General features: G+C 40.7%; 1 protein-coding gene across 1 annotated transcript in view; it reads right to left on the reverse strand.

The window, feature by feature from the left end:
* The window catches only part of LOC131155664 (vacuolar protein sorting-associated protein 35B-like), a 37,490-nt gene extending 34,262 nt beyond the window's left edge, over positions 1 to 3,228 (reverse strand). The window contains exons 1-8 of the mRNA XM_058108943.1: positions 2,967 to 3,228; positions 2,783 to 2,879; positions 2,497 to 2,620; positions 1,150 to 1,335; positions 925 to 1,012; positions 674 to 730; positions 483 to 572; positions 245 to 367 (exon numbers count right to left, since the gene is read on the reverse strand). Coding sequence (XP_057964926.1) covers positions 245 to 367; positions 483 to 572; positions 674 to 730; positions 925 to 1,012; positions 1,150 to 1,335; positions 2,497 to 2,620; positions 2,783 to 2,879; positions 2,967 to 3,059 — 858 coding nt within the window. The 5' untranslated portion in view covers positions 3,060 to 3,228. The remainder of the gene's footprint in view (positions 1 to 244; positions 368 to 482; positions 573 to 673; positions 731 to 924; positions 1,013 to 1,149; positions 1,336 to 2,496; positions 2,621 to 2,782; positions 2,880 to 2,966) is intronic.
* Between the last annotated feature and the right edge of the window lie 23,826 nt (positions 3,229 to 27,054).

Consider the following 27,054-nt stretch of genomic DNA (forward strand, 5'->3'; position numbering starts at 1 on the left):
AACACAAAAATCCCCACTTGCTACTACTCATCACCTCTAGATACTAAAGCTTCTCTCCATAATTCCAACTTAAATTATATTTGATTTATTAAAAAGACAACATCATTTGCCAACAACAATAGAAGATAGTCGCTATGAAATAGTACACACACCACACACACACACACACACACACACACACACACATACACACCAAAAGCTTATATGCCAACAAATAAACAATAGTAGTTCATGTTGAGTGCACCTGAAGCTGGGGACAAGCACCCAATAATATTTCAAGTGTTTGCAAGTGGTACTCATCAGGAAAGACTTGAATTATGCAATCCATCAAGTAAAATTGTGCAAGGTCATCTTTACAATTGACGACCTATTGAAAACAGCAGTGATGCAAGTTTAATCATATGATGATTAGCATATAGATATTCATGTATCTTAACTTTCCAACCAAATTAAAGATCAAGATAAAATTGAACAGATCATACCTGCTCCAAGACACGGGGAAGCACACTATCTTTGTACATATCAAGGTCCACACCCTCAATCTGACCGAGGACATGGAGATTCTTACCAACCTAATAAAAACAGATGGATGTAGTCTCGCATAAGTGCATCATAAATACTTACGCATTCAAAGGGGCAGTAATAAGAATCACTTTCAAGTTACTGATATTACAAGATCACGGAGCTCGCTCCTTTCTTTCTCCCGTTTCTCCTTTTCCCGGACAGGTCCCTGCAGACCAGAAAGCCCGATTGCAAGCCTCAACACAGGGTATGAATGATTCACAAGCACTATAACACCTGCATGACCACAAATCATGCCCTCATGATTTTTTTTTTTTTTTACCTTTATGACATGCAAGCACAGTGGTACCATGCATGTCTAAACATGAGAGCAGACGATAGTCCACTGATATTTCAACCAACCTGATGTTGCATCCGCACCCAAAGTTTATTCATCTCTGTGAAGTTCTGAAGTACAAACTCTACAGCATCTATGACAGTGTCAGCATCACTGCAGGATCCAAAGAAAAAAGTCTGGAAATTAGGTTCATTCCCAATCCACAAACAACATTATAGAATTTTACAACAGTGAGAGCGCGATAGCAGAAAAATGTAGTCAAATGGAACACAATCAACCGAATTACTTACCCTTCATACTCAGAACCAATATCAGGTAATTTATCCCTACTAATTTGAGAAAGGTAACTCCTTAGAAAGAGCCCACGTAGGGGATGTTGAATGCCACGGCACATTTCCACGAGATCTTTAAGAACATCCTTAGCAGGTGCCTCCTTCGATTTGATGTAAACAGATCCTACCGTACAAAGGAGATACCTGAGATACAAAGAATGATAATTTCCTGTGGTAAGGTAAAACAAAAAATTATAATTGACAATATATATACATATTTATAAAAGGAAGTTATACATGTTAATGTCTCTACAGCCTAAAACTGAATTAACCACACTGCAGTCAATAATTTGCACTACCAAGACTATTTTATTATTATTATGTTGGGTGTTGTATCAATGGTAAGGTTGCCCCTTTGTGACAGGTTTGTCATGGGTTCGCGTCCAAGGAAATAGCCTCTCTGCATAAAAGCAGGGGTAAGGCTGCATACACTGATGATCTCCCCTACCCTCGTAAAGCAGGGAGCCTTGCAACCTGGGGACACTTTTTTTATTATTATCAAAGCATTTCAACCTCAACTGAGCAGCCAGAAATAAAATTTAAAGAAATGAGAATATAAATTGACCACATGACTATCATCAATACTTGTTTCTAGGTTATAATTCAACATAGCACTGTTAGTGAAAGAGAACAAAAGATCAAGCATGTAGATATTCTTGGATCACCAGCCCATATCCGGAAGAAAAGAAAAAGTATGTAAAAAGTTGAATTTTCAGGGTAGAAATTATTTTATGAACTCCAACACCAAATCCATGAATATTTTTCACAATCTTTTTCTTATCTAGTAAGAACTTCTAACTTGCACCCAGTCCTTCCTTCAGCTTTGTTGACACACTTTAGCTACCATTGTAATTTGTTTAACAATGAAAGGAAAATTGACAGGAAAAATTTTATTTTCTTCCTCATAAATATAATTAGATTTCCACTGTTTCAACTATGCTCTGCTCTCATCAAACATTCTTCTCCATGAAGCATTGTTGGATTAAAGAAAACTGCACTATGAAAACAACTCCAATTGGGAAGGAAAGGGTCCTGCTTTAGAGCGCATAAGCATCAAAACTATTGTTATGATACTAAGTCTACTTAAGGGAATCTAAAGTAAGTGGGAATGTAAGACAATATGTGCAATATTTAGCAAGTGGACACAGTTCTACTCATTGTTCTACTCAGATCCCCAAGTTGGCTCCAGCAAAATATTGGAAAACACAACCGTAAATTTTTCTAGAGCATATCATAAAGAACGACTACCTATTAAACATCTGACCGAATTGATGACAACAACTACTTCAATGAATCATCACTTACAGCCTCGGCAATATGTTACCGGCATGTTGCACGAGTTCGTACAGATCAACAATGGAGCAACCACGCCTAGTCTCTTCTTTAAAGAACATCTCCAGTTTTCTTAACTCATCAAATGCTCGCATATCTAGTGCATCACAAAGGCAAGTCAGGCACTCTTAACATTTTCCTCCAAAGACGAAATCAATTCCAGATCTCAAAAAAGCACGAAAAAAAATAATCAAATTCAAGGAATTAAAGTTTCAATTAAACTGGAATTAACTGATCCAAATCAGAGAGGAGAGCTTACAAAGCTCGTAGTACTTGTGAGGGGAAAGCCTCGACGTGCGAAGCTCGGAAAGCATCTGAGCTGAGTACTTGAGCGCGTCTCTGAGATTGTTCGAGTCCTGAGGAACAAAAATCAAGTAGGGATGAAAAATTAGGGCTTCTAAGCGAAACTAATTGTCGCGGCATGAGAAGAAGAGATTCGGCACCAGAGCGCGATGCATGTAAAAGGCATTCTGCTGAAGGCCTGCGATCCCTGCGGCAAGCCATTTCTCTTCGTCTTCAACCCCGTCTGCGATCATTCTATCTCTCTCTCGCTTCGAACTGGGGTGCGAATATTGATGTAGAGCGGCGTTGCGTCTGACTTGGGGTGGAGGTGGGGTGGTTGCGTCTTTCTTTTCTTCCACAACTGCCTGTCAGTGTTGTGTTCTAGCATGCGGATCTAGTGGGTGGCGGTGTGATCGCTCACACCCGAACTTCACGTCCTCACAAGGTCTCGATCGTTGGCCCGTTAGTCTGAGATGGAGAGGAAAAATGTCAACGCTTACAGGTGTAAGCGTTGGATTGGTTCTTTTTCATTAAAATGGAAGCACCATTCTCACAAATCCGAAATTGAAGCAATCCGTTATCAATAATTATCAAATAATCAGAGAAGAAGTTTGGTTCATGGGCAATTTAAAAACTATAATTATCAAAAGTAGAATATAAAGAACTAATACCAAACATATACACACACGCACAATCGAATGATAGTAAAAAATTATAGCAAACCTTATAATTATTTGGACTAAAAAATTAGTAAGTGTAATTCCTTCTCACAATTAAATATGTTGACATAAGAAGAAATGTAATTACTAACAATATCATTTACAATTGCCTAAATGTCAAAAGACGTCATTCACACTGTTGCAGAATGGAAATATCGAGTGACCTTCGAGCAACCTTCCAATCTCGATTGCTTGAAAAAGAAGGAAATGGGAATGGCTTGGAGGACCTGAAATGTACTTTGAGGGATCACTATGTTGCTTAAGTAAGGGATTTGCTAGAGAGGTTATAAGCAACAACAAAAATGGGTTAAAATATGAGATATCTTTGCCTCTTCGCAATACCCCCTTTTATATTGACGAGGTTTGACCCTTAGAGATTTGCCATTATGGCGTCCGGCGTGAATCACTCCGGTCATTATAGTGTTGGAGTGGATCACTCTGGAAATTATAGGGCTGGCGCCAATTGCTCTATCTGAGCAATTGACTTGGGTGGTAACTGCCCTCATCAATGCTGAGCTTTAGTCTCTCTTTAACTCCTGGTGGTTGATATATTTGGGGTACATCAGTTGTCCCCCCTTCAGTTTCGAATTTTTGAAGCTCGTTTTGAAAGTTCGAAAGTTATCCTGTTGCTTTTTTTTTTTTAGTTGTTTTCCCATGTATGATTTGCTGAGCCGGCATTGGTGCTTCGTCGGCTCATTTGAGCCAAGCTTGGTGCATATAGGGCTTGGTCAAGCCGAACTCATCGGCATGTTGGCTTATCCGAGCCGATTTCATGTGTGTACGGCTTTGCCGAGCCGAAATCGTATGGATGTCGCTTATTCGAGCCAAAGTTGTCACATATGTGGCTTTGCCGAGCCAAACTCGTAGGCATGTCGGCTAATCCGAGCCAGTTTCATGTGTGCATGGCTTTGCCTAGTTGAACTTGTTGGCATGTCAGCTGATCTAAGCCAGTTTCACAAGTGCACGACTTTTTTCAAGCCGAAATCGTGAGGGTGTCGCTAATTCGAGCCGAAGTTGCCATGTTTGTGGCTTTGCCAAGCCAAACTTGTTGCCATGTTGTCTGATCCGAGCCAGTTTCATGAGTGCACGACTTTTGCTGAGCTGAAATTGTGAGGGTATCGCTAATCTGAGCTAAAGTTTAGGGGTAATGCTACTTGCTGAGTTGTGATCAACACATTTCTTTAATTCACCCAAGCCGATGTTTCTGTCCCTTCATTGTAATACCTGACGACCTTTTGTTGGTATGCTGCAATTCTCATATGCGCTTGGTCTTGTCTTTCCTCCAGGAGATCCAATTCTGCCCTGAATTCTTCATTATTGTTCTCCTCGTTAAAATGTTGCCTTCGCCAAGAAAAGATTCCAACTTCTACAGGGATGACCGCCTCTACTCCAAAGGCGAGCATGAATGGAGTTTCCCCCGTAGCTATTCATCGGATCGTATGATATGGCCAAATAATGGACGAGAGTTATTCTACCCATTTTTCATATGAAGTCTCGAGTCGCGTTCTTAGACTGTGCAAGATTGTCCTATTCATATTCTCTACTTGTCTGTTACTTTGTGAGTGCACAATAGACGCAAATAGTAGTTTTATGCCCAGGTCAGCGTAGAATTTTTTGGAGCAATCGTTGTCGAACTGCCTCCCTTGGTCTGTGACTATAGTTGTCACGCCTCGAACCCGGTAATGGGCTCCAGGGGTGATTTCGTAACCTAACTTGTTCATGTATCATTCAAAACTCATGATACTATACAATGTAAGGGTCCGACCCCGTGGGGTTCCCGTATAGCCTAATCACAATTACCAATACAATTTATGTAGCGGAAAATAGTCAAACTATAATAACATGTCATACCATACCAGAATTTATACAAACCCAACATCCAGGTCCTATAATACAAAACAAAGTCTCGAGTGTCTACAAAACCCGACGTGACAACCCGACCATAATCTAGTACTTACGCTAGCACTAAACGCAACTAGACCGATAACCACGTTCCCAACGCTAGGATGCTAGTTCCAGCTACTCGAGGTACCTGAAAACATGTACGTACGATAGGGGTGAGACACTCCTCAGTAAGGAAGAATTAGATTACATCAGTGTGTGGCATATGAGTGTTATTTTGACATAAAACATAACACAATTCCAATATTTTCTTAATGCAGTTACAATATAATTACAATTTAGTTCCAATATATCTCACAAACACATGATCCATATCTAGTCTCGTCACACTCTTTGGCGATGAAGTCGGTCCGAATTATACAGTGTCCCCAACATATGGCGCAGCCCCAGGCTCCTGTGGGTTGCCGGTACGATATCTGGTGAATCCACACCCTTCGATGATCAATCGATATAGAAAGTGATATTTCACACCTTCCGCCTACGGTATTATACCGACCCATCTCCACATCTAAGCCTTCAGGGATAAGTTGATGCGCTTCGACTATCATCAAAGTTCGGCCTTATTCCGACTCAGCATTTTCACAAAACCTGAAACAATTTGGGAACTCACATCCCTATAACTAATTTCAACAAACCATAGCCTACGGTACATGACCGGTTCGGCCTTTCACAAACCTGGAACATTTTTAATAAAATAGTTCATTCCACACTTATTTGGTAAATACATAATTACAATTTCAAGAATACAGTTTAAAAACAAGTCAAGGTGCGGCCATCTCCATACAATATACTCAACAATATATTTATATATATGTACGATTTTCCTACGAAACCAGAGATGCAACCCAAACCCCCTTTTCCCAAAAACTGTAACTCGAAAACCCCGTAATTTTACCCGTCAGATTTTCCCAAATAAGTAGCCAAACCATACATATAATTGTAAACAATAGTTTCACTGATTCTAATTTAAAAAATAACTGATATAAATAGAAACCTCTTACCCTAACCCGAAAACCAAAACACGAACTCTACGGCTCCTAAACAGCGAACCGAGTTTCCCAAACCTATAAATCACTGTACAATACATACGTACAATTTTACTCCCTACAGTTCTACTGAAATAGAAATGAAAATCGAGCCTTACCTCGATTTTGGGTCAAAATCCGAAAATCCAATGAAATGAAGATCCATTCCATAAATCGCGAAGAGAATCCTTCCCTGATCCTCATAGTAATGTCAAATCATCGATTCTAACGACGAACGACGAAGAAATTTAAAAAGAGAGAGAGTTCCCACTGGTTTTAGAGAGAGAGAGAGAGAGAGTTTTGGCTTTCTTAGCCAAGAAGCAATGAAATAGGATATTTATAGACCCTTTGACTCGACCAACCTCGTCGACGAGGCCGCGTCTTCATCGACGAGTCAACGAAGGAAGTTCATTGACGTAGCGGTGGTCTCGTCGACGAGCCTAAGATTTCTGAATTTCCCAAAACCTTTTGGCTTCTCCTCGTAGACGAACCCCTGAATTTTTTCGCCAAACAATAGAAGGGCCTTTGTCGACGAAACCCTAGCTTCGTCGACGAAACCCTGGCTTCGTCAACAAAGCCTACTCAATTTACTATTTTATCCTTTTCTTATTTATTCATTCCATATCTCACAGGTCGGGTTCTTACAACCTCCCCTCCTTAAAAAAATTTTATCCTCGAAATTTGTGATCTCTCATTTACGAACTCATCCACATAACCAAATACACACTCGAATCTAGGAAGAGCTGGCAACCATAGTACATACATACCCTCGCTTATGGCAAAGGAATACCGTGGTTACATACATAAACCATCTTAGGAGTTCACAATAATACACACTCCCAACGACTAACCACCTATCACAATACAAAAATGGAGTAATACACACATACTCACTGATTCTACTATCAAAACCACAACTCAGAACAACTGTGGATACTTCCGGCGTATCTCCGCTTCCAAATCCCAAGAAGCTTCCTCAACCCCATGATTTTGCCACAATACTTTCACTAATGGTATGTCCTTGGTACGTAGCTTCTGAACTTTACGGTCCAAACTCTAAACGGGTACTTCCTCGTACGCTATAGTATCCCCAATTTCTAAGTTCTCGTAACTAACAACATGCGACGAATCCGGCACGTACCTCTTCAACATGGATACGTGAAACACGTCGTGGATCCTCGAAAGTGCTGGAGGTAGTGCAATCCTGTAGGCTACTGGACCTACTCGCTTAAGAACCTCGAATGGTCCAATATACCTCGGGCTCAACTTGCCCTTCTTCCCAAATCTCATCACCCCTTTCATCGGAGCGATCCTCAGAAATATCTTCCCCCCACCTCAAACTCTAACTCACGGCGACAAACATCCATGTAACTCTTTTGCCGACTCTGAGCCGATTTAATCCTATCCCAGATCAAACCCACCTTCTCAGACGCCTGCTGCACAAGTTTAGGTCCTAAAACCTGACACTCACCAACCTTATCCCAATACAGAGGAGACCGACACCTCCGACCATACAGAGCCTCAAATGGTGCCATCTCTATACTAGCCTGGAAGCTATTGTTATAGGTGAACTCTACTAGTGGCATAAAAAGCATCCAACCACCTCCGAAGTCTAACACGCATGCCCGTAACATATTCTCCAAGATCTATATTGTTCTCTCTAATTGTCCATCAATCTGGGGGTGGAACGTTGTACTGAAAGTAAGCTTTCATCCCCAGTGCTTCCTGCAAGCTCTTCCAAAAATGAGAGGTAAACCTCGGGTGTCAATCTGACATAATGGACGTTGGTACCTCGTGCATTCTAACTATCTCATGCACGTACAAGTCTGCTAGCCTACTCAAAGGGTAGCTAACCTTCATCGATATAAAGTGAGCAAATTTCATCAACCTGTCCACGATTACTCAAATGGCATTCTGTCCGTGAAGTGATGGCGGCAATCCGGTCTCAAAATCCATGGAAATATGCTCCCATTTCCACTCCGGAATAGCGAAGGGCTGTAACGACCCTACCAACCTCTGATGTTCAACTTTCACCTATTGACACGTCAAATACTGCTCCACGAATTGAGCAATCTCCCTTTTCATATCACTCCACCAGAAGGTTTCGCGCAAATCTCGATACATCTTCGTGCTACCCGGATGTACTGTATACAAAGAACTATGCGCTTCCTCCATAATTGTCCTTCTGATCTCATCGTCATTTGGAACACAGCTTAGTTCCAAACCTCAATACACCTCCCTCAGATATGTTAAAATCCGCAGCCAACCCCTGTTGCACTTTCTCCATAGCCTCAACTAACTCCGCATCACTAGCCTACGCGACTTTAATATACTCAAACAAAGTCGGTTGGATCACCAAGCTAACAATGGAAGCCTGATGATCTCCGGTCACTAACTCTATGCCAAGGCTTTCTAGATCCCGTTTGATATAATGCTAAGCCATAACTACGGATACTGCCGCATGTTTTGACTTTAGACTCAACGCATCAGCTACCACATTAGCTTTCCCCGGGTGATAACTGATGGTGCAATCATAGTCTTTGATCAGCTCCAGCCACCGTCTATGCCTCATGTTCAACTCCTTCTGCATAAAAAAGTACCAGAGGCTTTTGTGGTCAGTGAAAATCTCGCACTGAACACCATACAGGTAGTGTCACTAGATTTTCAGTGCATAAACTACAACAGCCAATTCCAGATCATGCATAGGGTAATTCTTCTCATATTCCTTGAGTTGCCGAGAAGTATAAGCTATTACCTTACCCTCCTGCATAAGCACACATCCCAAACCTTTCAGAGATGCGTCGCTATAGATCACAAAACTGCCATCTTCAGAAGGAATGGTCAAAACCAGAGTAGTAACTAATCACTGTTTCAGCTCCTACAAACACTGCTCACAATCCTCGGCCCAATCAAACTTCACCCCTTTCCTGGTCAATCGTGTTAGAGGCCCAGACAACTTAGAGAATCCCTCCATGAACCGAAAATAATAACCCGCCAGTCCTAGGAAACTTCGAACCTCCTGCACACTCTTCGGTCTCACCTAGTCGACCACAACTTCAATCTTACTAGCATCAACTGAGATACCGCCCTTAGACACCACATGTCCTAAACACGCAACCTGATTCAACCAGAATTCACATTTCTTCAACTTGGCATACAACTTCCTCTCTCGCAGAATCTGTAGCACCAACCTCAGATGGTTGTCATGCTCTTCTGGACTCCTCGAGTATACCAGAATGTCATCGATAAACACGACTACAAACTGGTCTAGGTACTCATGGAAAACCCTGTTCATCAGATCCATGAACATTGTCGAAGCATTTGTCAACATAAAAGGCATGACTAAAAACTCGTAGTGGTCGTATCTAGTTCGGAAATCAGTTTTCGCCACATCCTCAAATTGAACCCTCACCTGATGATACCATGATTGTAGGTCGATCTTCGAAAAGACCTGCGTCCCCTGTAGTTGGTCAAAGAGATCATCAATACGAGGCAATGGGTAACGGTTCTTCATAGTCACCTTGTTGATCTCACAGTAATCAATGTACATGTGCATCGACTTGTCCTTTTTCTTCACAAACAAAATTGGAGCTCCCTAGGGCGAAACACTAGGTTGGATAAAGCCCTTGTCCAGTAATTCCTGCAACTGCTCCTTCAACTCCTGAAGTTCCACTACAGTCATCCGGTACAGAGTTTTAGAGATTGGTGCCTTGCCAGACAACAACTCTATCGCAAACTCCACCTCAAGATCCGGAGGTAAACCAGGTAAGTCTTCGGGAAACACATCTGGGAACTCATTAACCACTCAAATATCCTCAAGTTTCAACTCATCCTGCGGTGGTTCCCTCATGCAAGCTAGGTACCCCTGACATCCGTCCAAGAGTAACCTCCTAACCTATAATGCCGATAGAACCTGTGGTGTCAAACGCACACATTATCTTACAAACTCGTACTCCTGCTCCTCATGGGGTCTGAACACTACTACCTTTCCACGACAGTTGATCACAACATAACTGGAGGATAACCAATCCATCCCCAGTATGACATCGAACCCAGACATGTCGTATACCACAAGATTCACCGGTAGCAACCTTTCCTGAATTACCACTTGACAGTTTCCTAACATCCTTCTACAATACGATACACTCTCAAATGGTGTAGGTACAAACAATTCTTCATTCATGACTTGGGTCTCAACCCTACACAGTTTCACAAAATTAGTAGATATAAAGGAGCAGGTTGCACCTGAATCAAATAAAACCATAACTCTATTTGAAAGCAATATCATAGTACCTGTCACCACATTCCCAACATGCTTAGCATCCGCTGAAGTAAGTGAGTATACCCTTACTAGAGCTGTGTTCGCCTGATAAGTTCCCCGAAATACCTAATTACTACCTCGATTTTGACTCAAAGTGGGCGTACCCCTCATTGGTGCATGACAATCCCGAGTCATGTGACTTGATTGGCCACAGTTGTAGCAGTTATCCCCAAATGGTTAACATTCACCGTCATATCGCCTGTGGCACTTGACACAACATTCCCGATATTGGTCCCCTTGCGAACCCTGCCACTCCAAACTCTGGCGACTTCCCATACCATAGTTTCTCTTCTTCCATTTCCCTTAGCGAGAACCAGACTAAGAGCCAGAAGGCACTGGCCTCTTCTTCGGTTCTTGATCCACCTTATCTTTCCGGATGCCTGTCTCGATCACAATGACCTTATCCACCAAAATAAAAAATTCACAGATTTGAAGCATACCGACTAATTTGTGGATGTCCTTCCTCAGGCCTTTCTTAAACCTTTGAGTCTTCTCGTACTCGTTCGAGATCAAGCACAGTGCAAAACAGGATAGCTCTATATTCCGAGCGGCATACTCCTGCACCATCATATCTCTCTATGTTAGAGCAGAAAACTCATCTACCTTAGCATCGCGTGTGGAGGCCGGGAAGTATCTCTCAAAGAACACTTCCTTAAAGTGGCTTCATGTCATCTCTGTAGGACCAGCTCTCTGCTTCTCCAGCAGACTTACCGTAGTCCACCATTGCCCAGCCTCCCCAGATAGCTAGAAGGTAGCATAGAGGACTCTCTGCTTATCTGTGCAGCGTAGGACCTCCAGAATCCTTTCGGTCTTCTCGACCTAGTCTTCTATTATCATCGGATCAAGTCCTCCTGAAAATGCTAGAGGGTGCATATGTGTGAACCTTTCGATGGTACACCCCGTAATAGTCAGAGAACGCTCACGTTCCCTAACTTTCTGTTCCATCTTCCGTATAACCTGCCTTGTCAAACCTCGAGGCACAGAATGGGACTCATTGCTCGCAGTTCCCTTGGAACCACAATCCAAGTTGTTATCCTTGGGTTCCATTCTGAAAATACGATAGGAATCTATCAGCAATCCCACGTCACGTACAGTTAACACAATCATTTACAACTAATCATGTTAACTACCATCACACGGGTCCAGGCCTGTCTTATCACACCGACACAAAACCATCAATGGTTTGCCGTGGTTTTGCTGAACTTGTCATCACAGGAAAAACAAAGAACATCACCAATGAGTCCCTGTCTAGCAACAAAACAACTCTCGACTTAGTCTACCCATTTCCTACGTCCTATACTCTAGTATGTACACATAGCTACGCCTAACCAAGTCTACGAGACCTAGTAACCTGGTTAGCTCTAATACCAAGCTGTCACACCCCAAACCCGACAATGGGCTTCAACGGTGATTTAGTAACCTAACATGTTCCTGTATCATTCAACACAAATGATACTATACAATGTAAGGGTCTGACCCCGTGGGGTTCCCATATACCTTAATCTCAATTACCAATACAGTTTACGCAGTGAAAAATAGTCAAACTACAATAACATGCCATATTATACCAGAGTTTATACAAACCCAACATCTAGGTCCCATAATACAAAACAAAGCCCCAGGTGTCTACAAAACCCAACGTCACAACCCGGCCATAATCCAGTACTTACGCTAGCACTAAACGCAGCTAGACCGACAACCACACTCCCAACGCTAGGATGCTAGTTTCGGCTACTCAAGGGACCTGAAAACATGTACGTATGATAGGGGTAAGGCACCTCTCAGTAAGGAAGAATCAAGTTATATCAATGTGTGGCATATGAGTGCTATTTTGACATAAAACATAACACAATTCCAGTATTTTCTCAATGCAATTACAGTATAATCACAATATAGTTCCAATATATCTCATAAACACGTGATCCATATCCAGTGTCATCACACTCATCAACAATGAAGCCGGTCATAATTACACGGCGTCCTTGACATATGGGGTAGCCCTAGGCTCCCATGGGTTGCTGGTACGATATCTAGTGAACCCACACCCTTCGGTGATCAACCGATATAGAAAGTGATATTTCACACCTTCTGCCTACGGTATTATACCAACCCATCTCCACATCTAAGCCTTCGAGGATAAGCTGGTGCGCTTCGACTATCATCAACGTTCAACCTTATTCCGACTTAGCATTTTCACAAAACCTGAAACATTTTGGGAACTCGCGTCCCTATAACTAATTTCAACAAACCATAGCTTACGGTACATAACCGGTTCGGCCTTTCACAAACCTGGAACATTTTTAATAAAATAGTTCATTCCACACTTATTTGGTAAATACATAATTACGATTTCAAGAATACAATTTAAAAACAAGTCAAGGTGCGACCATATCCATACAATATACTCAACAATATATACATACGATTTTCCTACGAAACTAGAGCTGCAACCTAAACCCCCTTTTCCCAAAAACTATAACTTGAAAACCTCGTAATTTTTGTCACACCCTAAACCTAGAAATGGGACCCAAGGGTGAATTAGTAACCTAAGCTATTCCCGTATCATACAAATAACCACAATACGGCATAATGAATGAGGGTCCGACCCCGTGGGATTACCAGGCATCCTATACGCATCTATACACAAATCATATACACAGCGGAAAAGGTCATTCTATACATGTACTGTACCATACCAGAGTCTATACAAAACAAAACGGAGTCCAGGCTCCATACATACAAAACATACATCCGGGTGCTAACATACCCCAAAACAGCAACCCGCGAAACAAAAGTCCTAGCACTTACCCAAGCGTTACTCGCAGTACACCGGCCACTACGCTCCCAACTCTAGGGCGCTAGTTCTAGTTACTCGAAGGACTTGTAAAAATGTACATACAGTAAGGGTGAGACATATCTCAGTAAGGCAAACACAAGTTATATTAGTGTGTGGCATTCGAGTGTTATCATGACAGCAAATAAACACAGTTAATGCAATTCCAGTATTCTCACAATATAGTTCCAATACAGTGCATACACGCACACACACGCATACACACGCCCATGATCTACACGGTGTCATCACACCCTCGGCCAGAAGCTGGTCCGCGATATCTGGCGTTGGCCTGTAGCGGACCCGCGATACACGGCGCCACCGGCACATGGCGTAGCCCCAGGCTCCCATGAAATCGTACCGGCGCAACCTAGTGTATCCACACCCTTCGGTGATCAACTAGAATAGGCTCAAGCCCTCAGATATAAAGTCGAACACTCTTGCCAACATGGCAGGCACTAAACACACGTCCTCAGATATAGAGTCAGACACTCTTTTAGTACCTAAAACAATTCAGAACCCAGTTCCTATTGCATTTTAACATAACACATTCATGCATGCTTATATAACCAAACATACCACACCCATTTGGTAATCTAAAATCATGATTTACCAAACACATACAGTTTAAACAAGTCAAGGCACGACCATCCTTATATCACAGTATAAATCATCATATACATACAGTTTTCAATAAAACCAAGGATGTAGCCCAATACCCCCTTTTTCCTAAAATTGTAATCATGAAAAAATCCATAGTTTTACCTGTTAGATCCCCCCAAATGAGTAACCAAAATGCACACAGGACCGTGAACCATAGTTCTACTGAGTCCGATTTCAAAAATAACCAATATAAACTGTGTTCCCTTACTTTTTCCCCCAAAAGAGCAATCCCGAACTCTACGGCTCCTAAACAGTGAACCGAGTTCTCAAAATCTACAAAACACAGTACAAAAAATACTCATGACTCGATCCTCTACCAAACTACCGGATAATAAAAGAAAATCGAGCCTTACCTTGATTTTAAGTTGAAACCCGAAAATCTCAGAAATGGGATTCCGATCTATAGGTTTTGTAGAGAATCCTTCCATGATCCTCGTGGTAACATCAGATCATCGATTCCAGTGAGGAATGACGAAGAAATCTAGAGAGAGAAAGAGTAGGATGAGTTCTAGAGAGAGAGGGAGAGGATTTTTAGTTTTCTTAGTGATTAAGAAATGAGAAAGGATATTTATAGTCCTTTGACGCGGCCGCCCTCGTCAATGAGCCTAAGATCCCCGGTTTCTCAAAATCTCTTAGCTTCTCCTCATCGACGAGCCTCTGAATTTCGTCGACGAGAAAAACATGAACCTTATCGACGAACTCTAGCTTCATCGACAAAGCCTGCTCAAAACCCAATTTTACCCTTCTCTTAATTTATACAACCCACCTATTACGGTTCAGGTTCTTACAATTTTACTCTTCAGATTTTCCCAAATAAGTAGCCAAACCATACATATAATCGTAAACAACAGTTTCACTGATTCCAATTTAAAAAATAATTGATATAAACAGAAACCCCTTACCTTATCCCGAAAACCAAAACACGAACTCTACGACTCCTAAACAGCGAACCGAGTTTCCAAAACCTATAAATCACAGTACAATACATACTTACAATCTTACTCCCTAGAGTTTTGCTGAAACAGAAATGAAAATCAAACCTTACCTCGATTTTGGGTCAAAATCCAAAAATCCTCGAAACGAAGATCTGTTCCATAAATTGCGTAGAGAATCCTTCCTTGATCCTTGTAGTAATGTCAGATCGTCGATTTTGACGACGAACGATGAAGAAATCTAAAGAGAGAGAGAGAGTTCCCTCTAGTTCTAGAGAGAGAGAGAGAGAGAGAGAGAGAGAGGGAGTTTTGGCTTTCTTAGCCAAGAAGCAATGAAATAGGATATTTATAGAGCCTTTGACTCGGCCAACCTCGTCGACGAGACGATGTCCTCGTTGATGAGTCAACAAAGGAAGTTCGTCGACGTAGTGGTGGTCTCATCGACGAGCCTGAGATTTTTAGATTTTCCAAAATCTCTCGGCTTCTCCTTATCAACGAACCTCTGAATTTTGTCGCCAAACAATAGAAGGGCCTTCGTCGATGAAACTCTGGCTTCGTCGACGAAGCCTGCTCAATTTACTGTTTTACCCTTTTCTCATTTATTTATTCCATATTTGACGGGTCGGGTTTTTACAATAGCCTAGGGGATGCCAAACCGATAGAACACCGAAGTTCATACGAACTTGGTGATGTTACACTCTGTTATGTGGGTTAGGGCTTCTACTTCTACCCATTTAGTGAAGTAGTCAATAGCCACCAACAGGAACTTCTGTTGCCATGCCGATTGTGGTAACGGTCCTATGATATCCAGTCCATATTGGGTGAAGGGACAAGGACTCGTTAAGGGGGAGAGAATACTGGCCGGTAGGTTTGGTATGCTAGCTCCCCTTTGGCATATGTCGCACTGTTTAACCATCTTGATTGTGTCCTTCCTCATAGTGGGCCAATAGAACCCGTGCCGCAGAGCCTTGTGAGCTAAGCTCTGCTAGTCAAGTGATTTCTGCATATCCCTTCGTGAATCTCCATTAAAACATATTCTCCTTCTTTTATGCCTAAGCACCGCAGGTAGGGCAACGTCAAGGATCGCCTATACAATTATTGATTTATGAGTGTGTACCTGACTGCCTTCCTTCTTACTTTCATGGACTGCTTCTTGTTGTTTGGTAAGGAACCATTCTGGAGGTATTGTATCAAGGAGGTCCTCTAGTCTTCTTCGTTATCTTCTACTACTGCCACCTTGATACTGATCTCCTCGTAAGATGGCTTACCAATTCTTTTTAAGTAAATGGCATTCTCCTAGTCTAGCTTTGAGACTGAGGCCAATCTTGCCAACGCATCAGCGTTTGTGTTTTCTACTCGTGGTATGTGCTCTATATCGAACTGAGTGAATGTTCTAATGTACTCTTGTGCCCTCGCCAGGTATTTTTTTTTTCATTTTCCAATCTCTAGACTCAAATTCTACCTTCACCTGTTCAACCACTAGCTGAGAATCACTTGAGACTAGAAGCTGAGTCACCCCAAGTGATTCAGATCGGCGCAGGTCTGCTAACAAGGCTTCGTATTCTGCATCGTTGTTGGTTGTTATGAACTCCAACCACAGTGTGTACAAAATATCTGAGTCATCTGGCACCGTAAAGATTAACCCTGCTCCTCCTCCGACTCCATTTGATAACCCATCCATGTGCAGCACCCAAACATTTGGCTCCTTTGATTTTTCACAAGACTATTTTACCATGAAATCGGCCCGCACCTGAACTTTGATTGTAGTCCTTGGCCTGTAGTCTATGTCGAATTCCCCTAACTCAACTGACCACCATACCATTCTCCCTGAAGTCTCCAGCCATTGGAGGATTTTTCTTAATGGTAAGTTGGTCAGCACAATCACCTTGTGCGCCTGAAAGTAAGGTCTCAACTTTCGGGCTGTGCAAATGATGGCAAAGGCTGCCTTTTCTGCCATTGTGTAGTTGATCTTAGCCCCACTTAGCACTTTTCTTGTGTAATAGATGGGCTTGTGTTGTCTTCCCTCTTTACTAACCATGACTGCGTTGACCACATGCGAAGTAGAGGCCATGTAAAAGTAAAAGTCCTCTCCTATTTTTGCCTTTGTCAACAATGGTGGGGAACCAAGGTATTGCTTAAGTTGTTCGAAAGCCTTACCTTGTTCCTCTCTCCATTTGAATCTATCTGTTTTCTTCAACGCCTTGAAGAATAGCAAGCTCTTATCTCTCGAATAAGAGACAAATCTACTGAGTAAAGCAATCCTTCCGGTCAGGACCTAGACTTCCTTTTTCGTTCGTGAGGTTTTCATTTCCAACAGCACTCGTATTTTGTCAGGGTTGGCTTCTATCCCCATGTGTGTCACCATGAACCCTAGAAATTTCTCTACAAAGACACCAAACACGCATTAAGCAGTATTTAACCTCATTTTGTAACTGCACAGCAGCTCGAATGCGCCTTTTAAATCCTTGCAATGATCCTCCATCTTTAAGCTTTTCACAAGCATGTCATCAACATATGCTTCCATTTTTGTTCCCAGTAAATCTTTAAATATCCTGTTCACTAGCCTCTAGTACATTAATCCTGCATTCTTTAGTCTAAAGGGCATCACCCTATAGTAGTAGAGTCCCCTTTTGGTGATGAATGACGTCTTCTCCTCGTCTCCAAGGTGCATACGGATTTGGTTATATCCTGAGTATGCACCCATGAAACTCAGGAGCTCATGTACAAACATGGAGTCCACCAACTAGTCGATCCGTGGAAGGAGAAAGCTATCATTTGGACACACCTTGTTCAAATCTATGAAGTCGATGTAGGTCCACCACTATCCATTTGGCTTCTTCACTAAGACCACATTGCTAAGCCATTATGGATAACTGACTTCCTTGACAAAATTGGCTTTTAATAGTTTTGTTACTTCCTTGTCTATTACCTTAATCCACTCCAAAGCGAAGCTCCTCTTCTTTTGTTTCAAAGGCCTATGGTTTGGGTCTACCTATAATCTGTACTCCATGATTGTAGGGTCAATCCCTGGCATATCAACAGTCGACCAAGCAAAGACATCTACATACTCGCTTCGTAGTTGGTTCAGTTCTACTTTCAAGATCTTTGGTAAGCGGCTCCCAATCTGGACGCACCTCTCCTAGTCACCGTTAAGTGGAATGCTCATAAGATCTTCGTCGAGCATGCTAATTTGCAGATATTCTCCCCTTACCTCCAGATACTCAATGGCTAGGGTCTCCCATCCATTAGTTTTGCCCTTCAATGCCATTACATAGCAGTTGCGAGCCCCTGTTTGGTCCCTTTTGACTACCCCAACCCCGTGGGGGGTGGAGAACTTCACCTTCAAGTGGTAGGTGGAGGTTATGGCTTTGGCCACATTGAGCGTTGGGTGACCAATGTTGTACACTGAGGGGCAATCAACCACTAGGAAATCTGTCATCAAGATGATTAGCTGTGGAGATGTCTCCATTATCACAGGAAGTGTTATCGTGCCCATTGGATGGACCACATCTCCTCCAAACCCAAGCAAAGGTGTAGAAATAGGTTTTGGGCATTCTCTCCTAATTTTCATTTCCTACAGCACCGACCAGAAGATTATGTTAGCCAAGCTCCCATTGTTTATCAACACCCTTCTTATTTTGTAGTTGGCCACCACTAGCGATACCACCAGTGCATCATCATGAGGCTGATGCACACCTCCTCTTGCCTCTATTTCTTGTGATTTAGCTCCTTTCCTTGCTTCAGGAGTAGCTGTTTGGCGTACCTTTTTTAGGCACCTCCACTGTCTCCTCCGCTGGTAGGAATGCCGAAAATTACTGTAATCTCCCCGATAATCTGTTCTTCCCTCCGTTCTACTTTGGGTTTCCTATGCTCGTGAGGTTCTATTATGCGATCTCCTCTTTTTACAGATCCTAACAAATACCTCCTTTTTATTAGGGCCTCAATTTCGTTTTTTAGGTGAATGCACTCTTTTGTGTCATTCCCTTGATCCATGTGGAATTGATAGTATTTTGACATATTTCGTTATGAGAGGGTGCCCGCATAGGCTCAAGCCATGAGATATATCCATTTTCCTTTATATGCATTAGCATGTTAGTTTGAGGGGCATTTAGGGGAGTGTAGGACTAAAACTTATTGGTGTGTCCTGACCCCCTGGAACTGCTTTGCATCTTGCTACTCTTCTGCCTTTTTCCTGCTATGGATGCTTCACCTATATCCCTCGAAAAATTTCTTTTCAACTTGGCCCGGTCTCTCCTTGTATCAATCACCTCCTCCAAGTTGGTATACTTCTGTGCCCTTGCCATCAGCTCTCCCATGTTGGCTAGAGGCTTCTTTCCCAGTGAGTATAGGAAGTCTCCAGGTTGGAGGGCCATGGTTAGGTTTGCTAGCGCCACCTCGTGATCCAAATTGTGAATCTTTAGGGTTGCAGTGACAAAGCGATGTATGAATTTTTTCAGTGTCTCCTTTTCTTCTTGGACCAGGCTCATCAAATGGGTCAAGGTTTTAGCTATCCTATGGCTACTAATGAAGTTCCTGGTGAATTGCCATTCCATATCAGAGAATAAGTTTATAAATTCTAGCTTTAGGATTTGATACCATGCCTTGGCATTCCCTTTAAGGGTGGCAGAAAATGCACAACACATGATGGCAGGTGCGCCTTGCAATTGCATTAACACCTTAAAGGTATCCAGGTGATGAACCAGGTCATTCGAGTCTTTATACCTTTCAAAGGTAGGCATCTTGAACTTACTTGGCAGGGGGACCTCCATCACTTCTTTGGTGAAGGGTGGATCCGAGTACTTCAACGAGGTCTCTCCACAAGACGGGTTGGTTCGAGCCTCCTTCATCATCTTTTCTATTTGGTCAATCTTCTTGATCCACTCCTCCAGCTTGTTCGATCATTGCTCATTGACTCTTAGTGATTGATATATTTGGGGTATATCACACACTAATCATAAATTTTATTGAGATAGGTAAACCAAATAAACTCTTACTTTAAGAACCAGATATATTAAAATTTTCATCTCGTACAATTAGAGTTGAAATACCCCAACTCTAGTTATATAAACATAAATACATGTGTGTGTGTGTGTGTGTGTGTGTGTGTGTATAGTAAAATAGTTTCAACATAGGCCTTTAAATTTCAATTATTGCACTACGGTTAAAACACATCACTCTCTTTCTTACATGATACCCACACAATCATTCTACATTCTCCCCCACTTTTTAATAAATAAAATTTTCCTATAAAATTAGTTCCAAAGCAATTTTATAGAAGTTCTTTCCTAAAAAATTAAGCAATAATCTTTTCTTTAATAAAGGAATTTTTAATTAATTCCAAAAAACAATTGTCGCAACATCTCGGAGAAGGGTCCAGAATATAGAGGGACAATAGATTTTGAATTTTGAAATGGAGTCGCCACTAACCTATTCTTTATCTTGGTAGGCTTATAATACCTAATCTTAGTCTGATTTACCAAAATTAGGATTGACAGTTCGGTTATGCGAGGGGAAGGTACTAACACTCCTTACACACCCGTTCTACTAACGATACCCTATTAGTAATGAATTAACCCTAAGTTGAATTTTGATGGTCTTTAATTAATTCCATTAAAATAAAAAAATAAACAAATAAATAAAATCAAAGTGCGACTTTAGGAATGTCTAATAAGACCTCCAAATGAGGGATCTTGTTTATAATAACCCGAACCTAGAAAATAAAAGAAAAATAAATAAAAGAAAAAGGGAAAATAAATAAAGAGAAAAGAAAAGAAAAAAAATTATTAAGATGACATCATAGTAGGCCTTCGTTGATGAGAGCCCTGCGCTCGTTGACAAAGAAATACTGAGAGCCAGAAAAATTTCATATTTAATGGATTCGTCGATGAACCCGATGTTCTCCTCGATGAGTGTCCTTCTTCGGTTCATTGACGAACCTTTTAGACTTGTCAACAAAGACCAACCTATAAATAGGTCGTGGGTCATTTTCTTCCATGAAATCTCTCTCCACTCTCACTCTCTCTCTAGGGCTTCAGTCCTCCCACTTTCTCTCTTCGATTCTAGCCCGGATTTAGCCCGATTCGATGATTGGAAACCACCGCGGGGTTCCTGGGGCAATTCTCTCCAAGATAATCGAAGCGAATTCGTGATTTGGAGTTCTTGGGCACTACTCCAAAATTAGGGTAAGTAAGATATTTTTAATATTAAATAAATTATTAGGAGTGTGTGGGCCTAAGAAATGTTAAATGATAAGTATTCTGGGGTTGAACTGATTAAGTTAGGATTTTTGGAATACAGGGTTCCGTTTTTCGTTCGATTTAGGCAGAATTTCGAGGAACAAGTAAGGGGAATAAAATTATACCACACTTTTTATTAAATTTGAATATGTTATTTTCAAGTATAGGAATCATATAATTATAGTATGATTTTCTGAACGGTTTAGGTAATTGAGAATAATGATTTTTTATTATAAATCATATTTGGGAAAAACCGTGTGGCATGAAAATAATCCTTCTTAATTAACTAGTTGTAAATACTATTCGGTTGTGAATGTTGTCTACTTGTTAGTGTTGTTTGGTTGTGAGTACTGCCTGGTTGTAAATACTATTTGGTTGTGGATACTGTCTGGTTGTGAATACTGTTTGGTGATGAATACTATTTGATTATGAATGCTTCCTGTTTAGGTGAATACTATTATGAGCATAAACATACAGTGAAATACGTACTTGCCCTATGTGGGCCACGTACAATGAAGTATGTAGTTGTCCTATGTGAGCCATGTACTGAGATAGTATGCAGTAGTCCTATGTGGGTCACGTACTGAGATAGTACGCAATAGTCTTATGTGGGCCACGTACTGGATAGTACGCAGTAGTCCTATGTGAGCCACGTATTGCGAGGTATGTAGTTGCCCTGAGTGGGCCACAACTGAAATCAATGGAATGTATTGTATCCTGTGTGGATGAACTGTGGTGTATATGTTTGCAGACTATGTGAGATGATTGGTGTGAATGTGTGTGTGTACTCGTATGTGAACTTAAATGCATAAATATTTATGGCAAAGTAAAACTCTCCACTCGAGGGCTTACCTTAGGTGAGTGCCCTGATAAGTATTAGTTGTAGCTGCACTCAGATTAAAGGGTAAGGTTGCAAATGGTATCAAAGCAAAAGGGTGTTACATTTATGGACATATAAACTCCCCAATCCTCAGGAACTTTCGCTATAAATATTGGTTTTGTTTTTGTGACTACAGTCTGTATGTACCTTACCAGTTTTCGTTGATTAATTGATGAGTTTATTTTGTATATATATATATATATATATATATATATTAAAAATCTTCTGCCACACACAACTATAGTTTATTTCTTCCTTACCGAGAGGTGTCTCACTCCAACGAATTATTATTTTTTCAACTCCTTCAGATGATAGAGCTTAGAAAGCTCAGAGGGTAGGGTTAGTTTCTTTTTGGAAAGTTTGGGTGGGTGTAAGAACAGATATATGTCCAGTTTATATTTTGATATTTTTTTGGTGATGTAATATGGAGAATTTGTTATACTCCTTTTTGGGGTTGTATAAATTAGAACTCTAGTATTTTATTTGAGATTGTTTAATTATTTCGTGGCGTGAATGATATCAGAGATGGTGAATAGTATCATCACACCCCGAGCCCCACTTGACGGGTTTGAGGCGTGACAAAGTGGCATTAGAGCTTTAGGTTATAGATTCTGCAAACTCTAGGATAGATTAATACTAGAGTATAGGTTTGAGTTAGGATGAGGGTAAAAACAAGTAGATTAAGATATTGATAGGAATTTGAGTATTGTTTTATAGCTTGAAGGCAGAAATCCCTTGACGGACTACTGTGATTTTTTGAATCAGTCGACGACTTCAGAAAACGACGATAAATCCATCGATGGTGATGTTTCCATGCAGAGAGAGTAGAAATTGGAAGTAGAACCTGAAGGTTAGGATGGGTGATTTATGGGGATAAGTCTTTGAAAAAGAATTTTGATAATTGAAGTATTGTAATTTGATAATTATGGTTAATTGGGTGTTGGATGTTTAATTGAGGATTTGAATATTAATCTGGTTTATTGTTTTATAACTGTGCTAGTTATATTAAGATGTGGAGATTTTAAACTTGCCTCTATCCTATCTTCATGATGGATCCTAGAGGTAAAGGTGTGGATGCTGGAGGGGAGAACGAGTTAGGGTCTTCCAGTGGAGATGAGATTGAAACCTCCAGACAACTGCGAGGTATAGCTCGTCAGTTCAGGGAAGAGATGAGGCTCCAAAATAGTTCTAAAGCTTTTAAAGATGATTATTCAAATACTTAACCTTTGATCTAGTCAGATTAGTTGGATACTAAATGAAATTAGGATAGCTTCCCAAGAGGAGGGTGAATTGGGATTTTAAAAACTTTCTTTTAATTCCTTTCAAGAATACTTAACTTCTTTTATTGTTTAACCAATTCTTTGACTTGTTTGTTTAAACAACTAATTAAACATCCAATCTTCAACCACACTATCCAAACCAATCAAACATAATTGGAAAGCAAAACAACCAAGTCAAGATTAAGATAACTGCAACACTATTTAAATTGATGAAAGCATTCAAGATTCAGTACTTTTGGAATATAAACACACTCCAATCAATATCAAACTTTAAACAATTTAACTTTCAGTTTTTGTTTGGTTTGCAGCGCTGTAGTGAATTTGAATCAAACCCTGTATTAATGAATTTGCTTCTTCAATATGATGTTCAATATAAAATCCAACCACTCTTTCCAAATATTTAGAATTCAAATAAACTCTTGGTAAATTTATCTTTGGGTGTTTAACCAACTAACGTACTCCCGTATGGTTTCCGAAAAGTAAGGTTTAACCAACGTACTCTCTTTCGATTTCCGCAATCCCAAATCAAAATTGAACCTTAAGTTTATTTAACTTCCAAATTACGTAGTTTGTATGTTTATCAATTAAACCATCCACGCAATTGTATATGTACTGAAAGTAAAGAGTAAGGGAAAGAGAGAGGAACACAAGATTTTATGAGGTTCGGCGTCAATACAGCCTACGTCCTCGCCCTTGGCAAACCACCAAAGGGTTCCACTATAGCAGTTCCTTTACTGGGCAGAACAAAACCTTTACACACTCCTTCAGTGGGCGAGAGTTCGCCTCTCTAAATGATTTCCCCTCGTTCGGTCACTCCTTAATTAGGCTAGAACTCGCCTCTCCAAACGATGTCCCCTCGTTTGGTCACTCCTTAATTAGGCTAGAGCCTGCCTCTCTAAGCAATATCCCCTTTTTTAGCCAATGATCCAAACACCTTGAACCATCCAAGAACTACAAAAGATACAACCAATAGATGTGTACAAAGAGTGCTCACACAAAGAGCTGATTAGTACAATTTACAAACTAGTATACTTCAAAGTAAATAACTGTTAGAATTGGTGTATTCTCAAGGGGGGGGGGAGTGAATTGGAAATTTAAACTTTTCTTCTAGGTTAATCTATCCAACAACAATACATATATAATTTAGGGTCTGTGTATGCAATTTCCAAATGCGTAGATAAATATGATGTGGAAATTAAATCAAACGCATCATTCACACTATAACATACATGTGCGGTAAATATAAAGTATAGAAATATAAACAAGGCACACGATATGTTATCGGGGTTCGGCCAACAGTGCCTACGTCCCCACCTCAAGCTCGCAAGCTCGAGGATTCCACTAATAGCTCACTTAAGGGTGGAGCGACACCGATTACAACCAGGTCAATTAGCACAGGGCTGACCTCAACCTTAACCAGGTCAATTAGCGGGGCTGACCTTAACCTACATGCCTTAACAGGACGACGCACCTAACTTTCCTAACCAGGTCACCAATCCGAGACTATTCCAGGGTTAGTCTCCCTCTTTAGGCCCGTGCCTAAAAATACAACAGATGTGTATTATAATCGAATGGTACAGTGATTATGCTTTCATGTAAAGCAGACGTGTACCCAGTTACGCGCAATTACATACACCGCAATATGATTTAATATGTAAGCTCAATGTGGTATTAAGATGTCTACTCTCAAATAGATTTACTATCGGTGTAATAAGTGGATGAGAGTACAAACCAGTATAATCTTTGTGTCACAAAGTATTCAATCAACGTGCTCAAACAAAGATATCAACCAAACAATATATATATATATATGAAGCTCTAGCAATGCATAAGTTTGGTTTGCAAAAAGAGTTTAATCATTGTATTCAACTAAGGATATAAATCACTGAATATTGCAACAAAGATTTTTCTCACACAAACAAATATCTCTTCAAAGATTTATATCTCTTCAAAGATTTATCAACATAAAACACACTACATATTTGCAAGTATTTTGAAAATATTTTGAAACCAAAAACAAATACAATCTTCTCAAGATGTTGCAATGAAGGTGCAATCTTAGAAGATCAAATGAAAGTCTTCTTAGGATAGACTTATTAACAAAGTCTCCTAAGAATACTTAGGTTTAGCTCTTAATAAAAATAAATCAATCAAACATGAATGGGAGAGCAAACCTATTAATATAAACACTCAATCAACTTACAGAGGATTAAGAAGGTAAGTATGAGTGAATGGGGATAGGATATGAGTATTTGGGATTTTTAGAGAATTTCTCTTAATCAATCTTTTTAAGTCCATGCTAATTATCCCAAATGAGGGGGTATTTATAGATACCCCACAAAATATGACCGTTGGAGACACACTTGGAATAATTAGAAAAGATAAATGACTTTATAAATATTTTAACCCTATTTAAAAAATGTTTAACCGCGATAAAAATCAGGGCAACCCGAGAGGTCCATTCTACCAGAACAGTTTTGGTCAACCAGAGTTCATATGGTTCGATCGACCAGGTGGTTTTTGAATTGAAGGCTTGGTCGACCGTATATATGTGTCAAGGGTAATTTTTTGAGATTCGGTCAACTAGGAGAAAGATGAACTGTATGGTCGGTCGACTGGGATAGGTGATTTTTCCAATTAGCGTGGTTCGATCGACCGGGAGATTTTGAACTGGATGGTTTGGTCAACCAAACTATTGGGGCATCTCTCGAGGACCCTTGATCGACCAGGTAGTTGGAGTACAAAATTGACTCGATCGACCAAATGGTCAAATTGTTGACTAGAAAGGGTTTCGGTCGACCGGGGAGATTTGAACTATACTTTTCGATCGACTGGGGAGATTTGAACTATACTTTTCGGTCGATCGGGGCCTTGGTCAACTGTTGACCTAGGCCTGGTTCGATCGACCAAGGCAGAATGAACTACCTGGTTCGGTCGACCGAAAGTGCACCAAGTGTGCATTTAGGTCCCATTTTGAAACATACAAACCCTATTCTAGTGCCTAAAACATACAAGTGTAAAGATGAGTGTCCTAAGGTCACTTAGGGTTCAATTTTGAAGACATTGAAAAAGTCTGGTGTCGGTCAACCGAAGGGTGTTCCCTAAGGTCTGTCTAAGGTCATTTTTATTTTGAGCTTACGTATTAAGCCATGCAGGTGATGCATGCAATTATTACAATCAAAGCCCTACTTTCTGTTGCAGACCCTTCCTATTTAATTATTACAGACCCGACTATAAATTACAACAAATAAATTATATCTTGGGTATTCCGGGTCTTCGTCTTTGTTTTCCTCAGGGTCTCTGAGTGCCATCTTACGATACTACCAAGATAAACCTGCACATAAACTTGGCAGTCATTAAATACCTGAGTATTTGTAATAATCAAAACAGGGTATGACCCATAGGGTCAACAATAACAATATGAAATTTTAACTTGAAGCTCAAGGAAGTATATCACC

This window comes from Malania oleifera, chromosome 1 (genome assembly GCF_029873635.1).
Source record: "Malania oleifera isolate guangnan ecotype guangnan chromosome 1, ASM2987363v1, whole genome shotgun sequence".
NCBI classification, from domain to species: Eukaryota; Viridiplantae; Streptophyta; class Magnoliopsida; order Santalales; family Ximeniaceae; genus Malania; species Malania oleifera.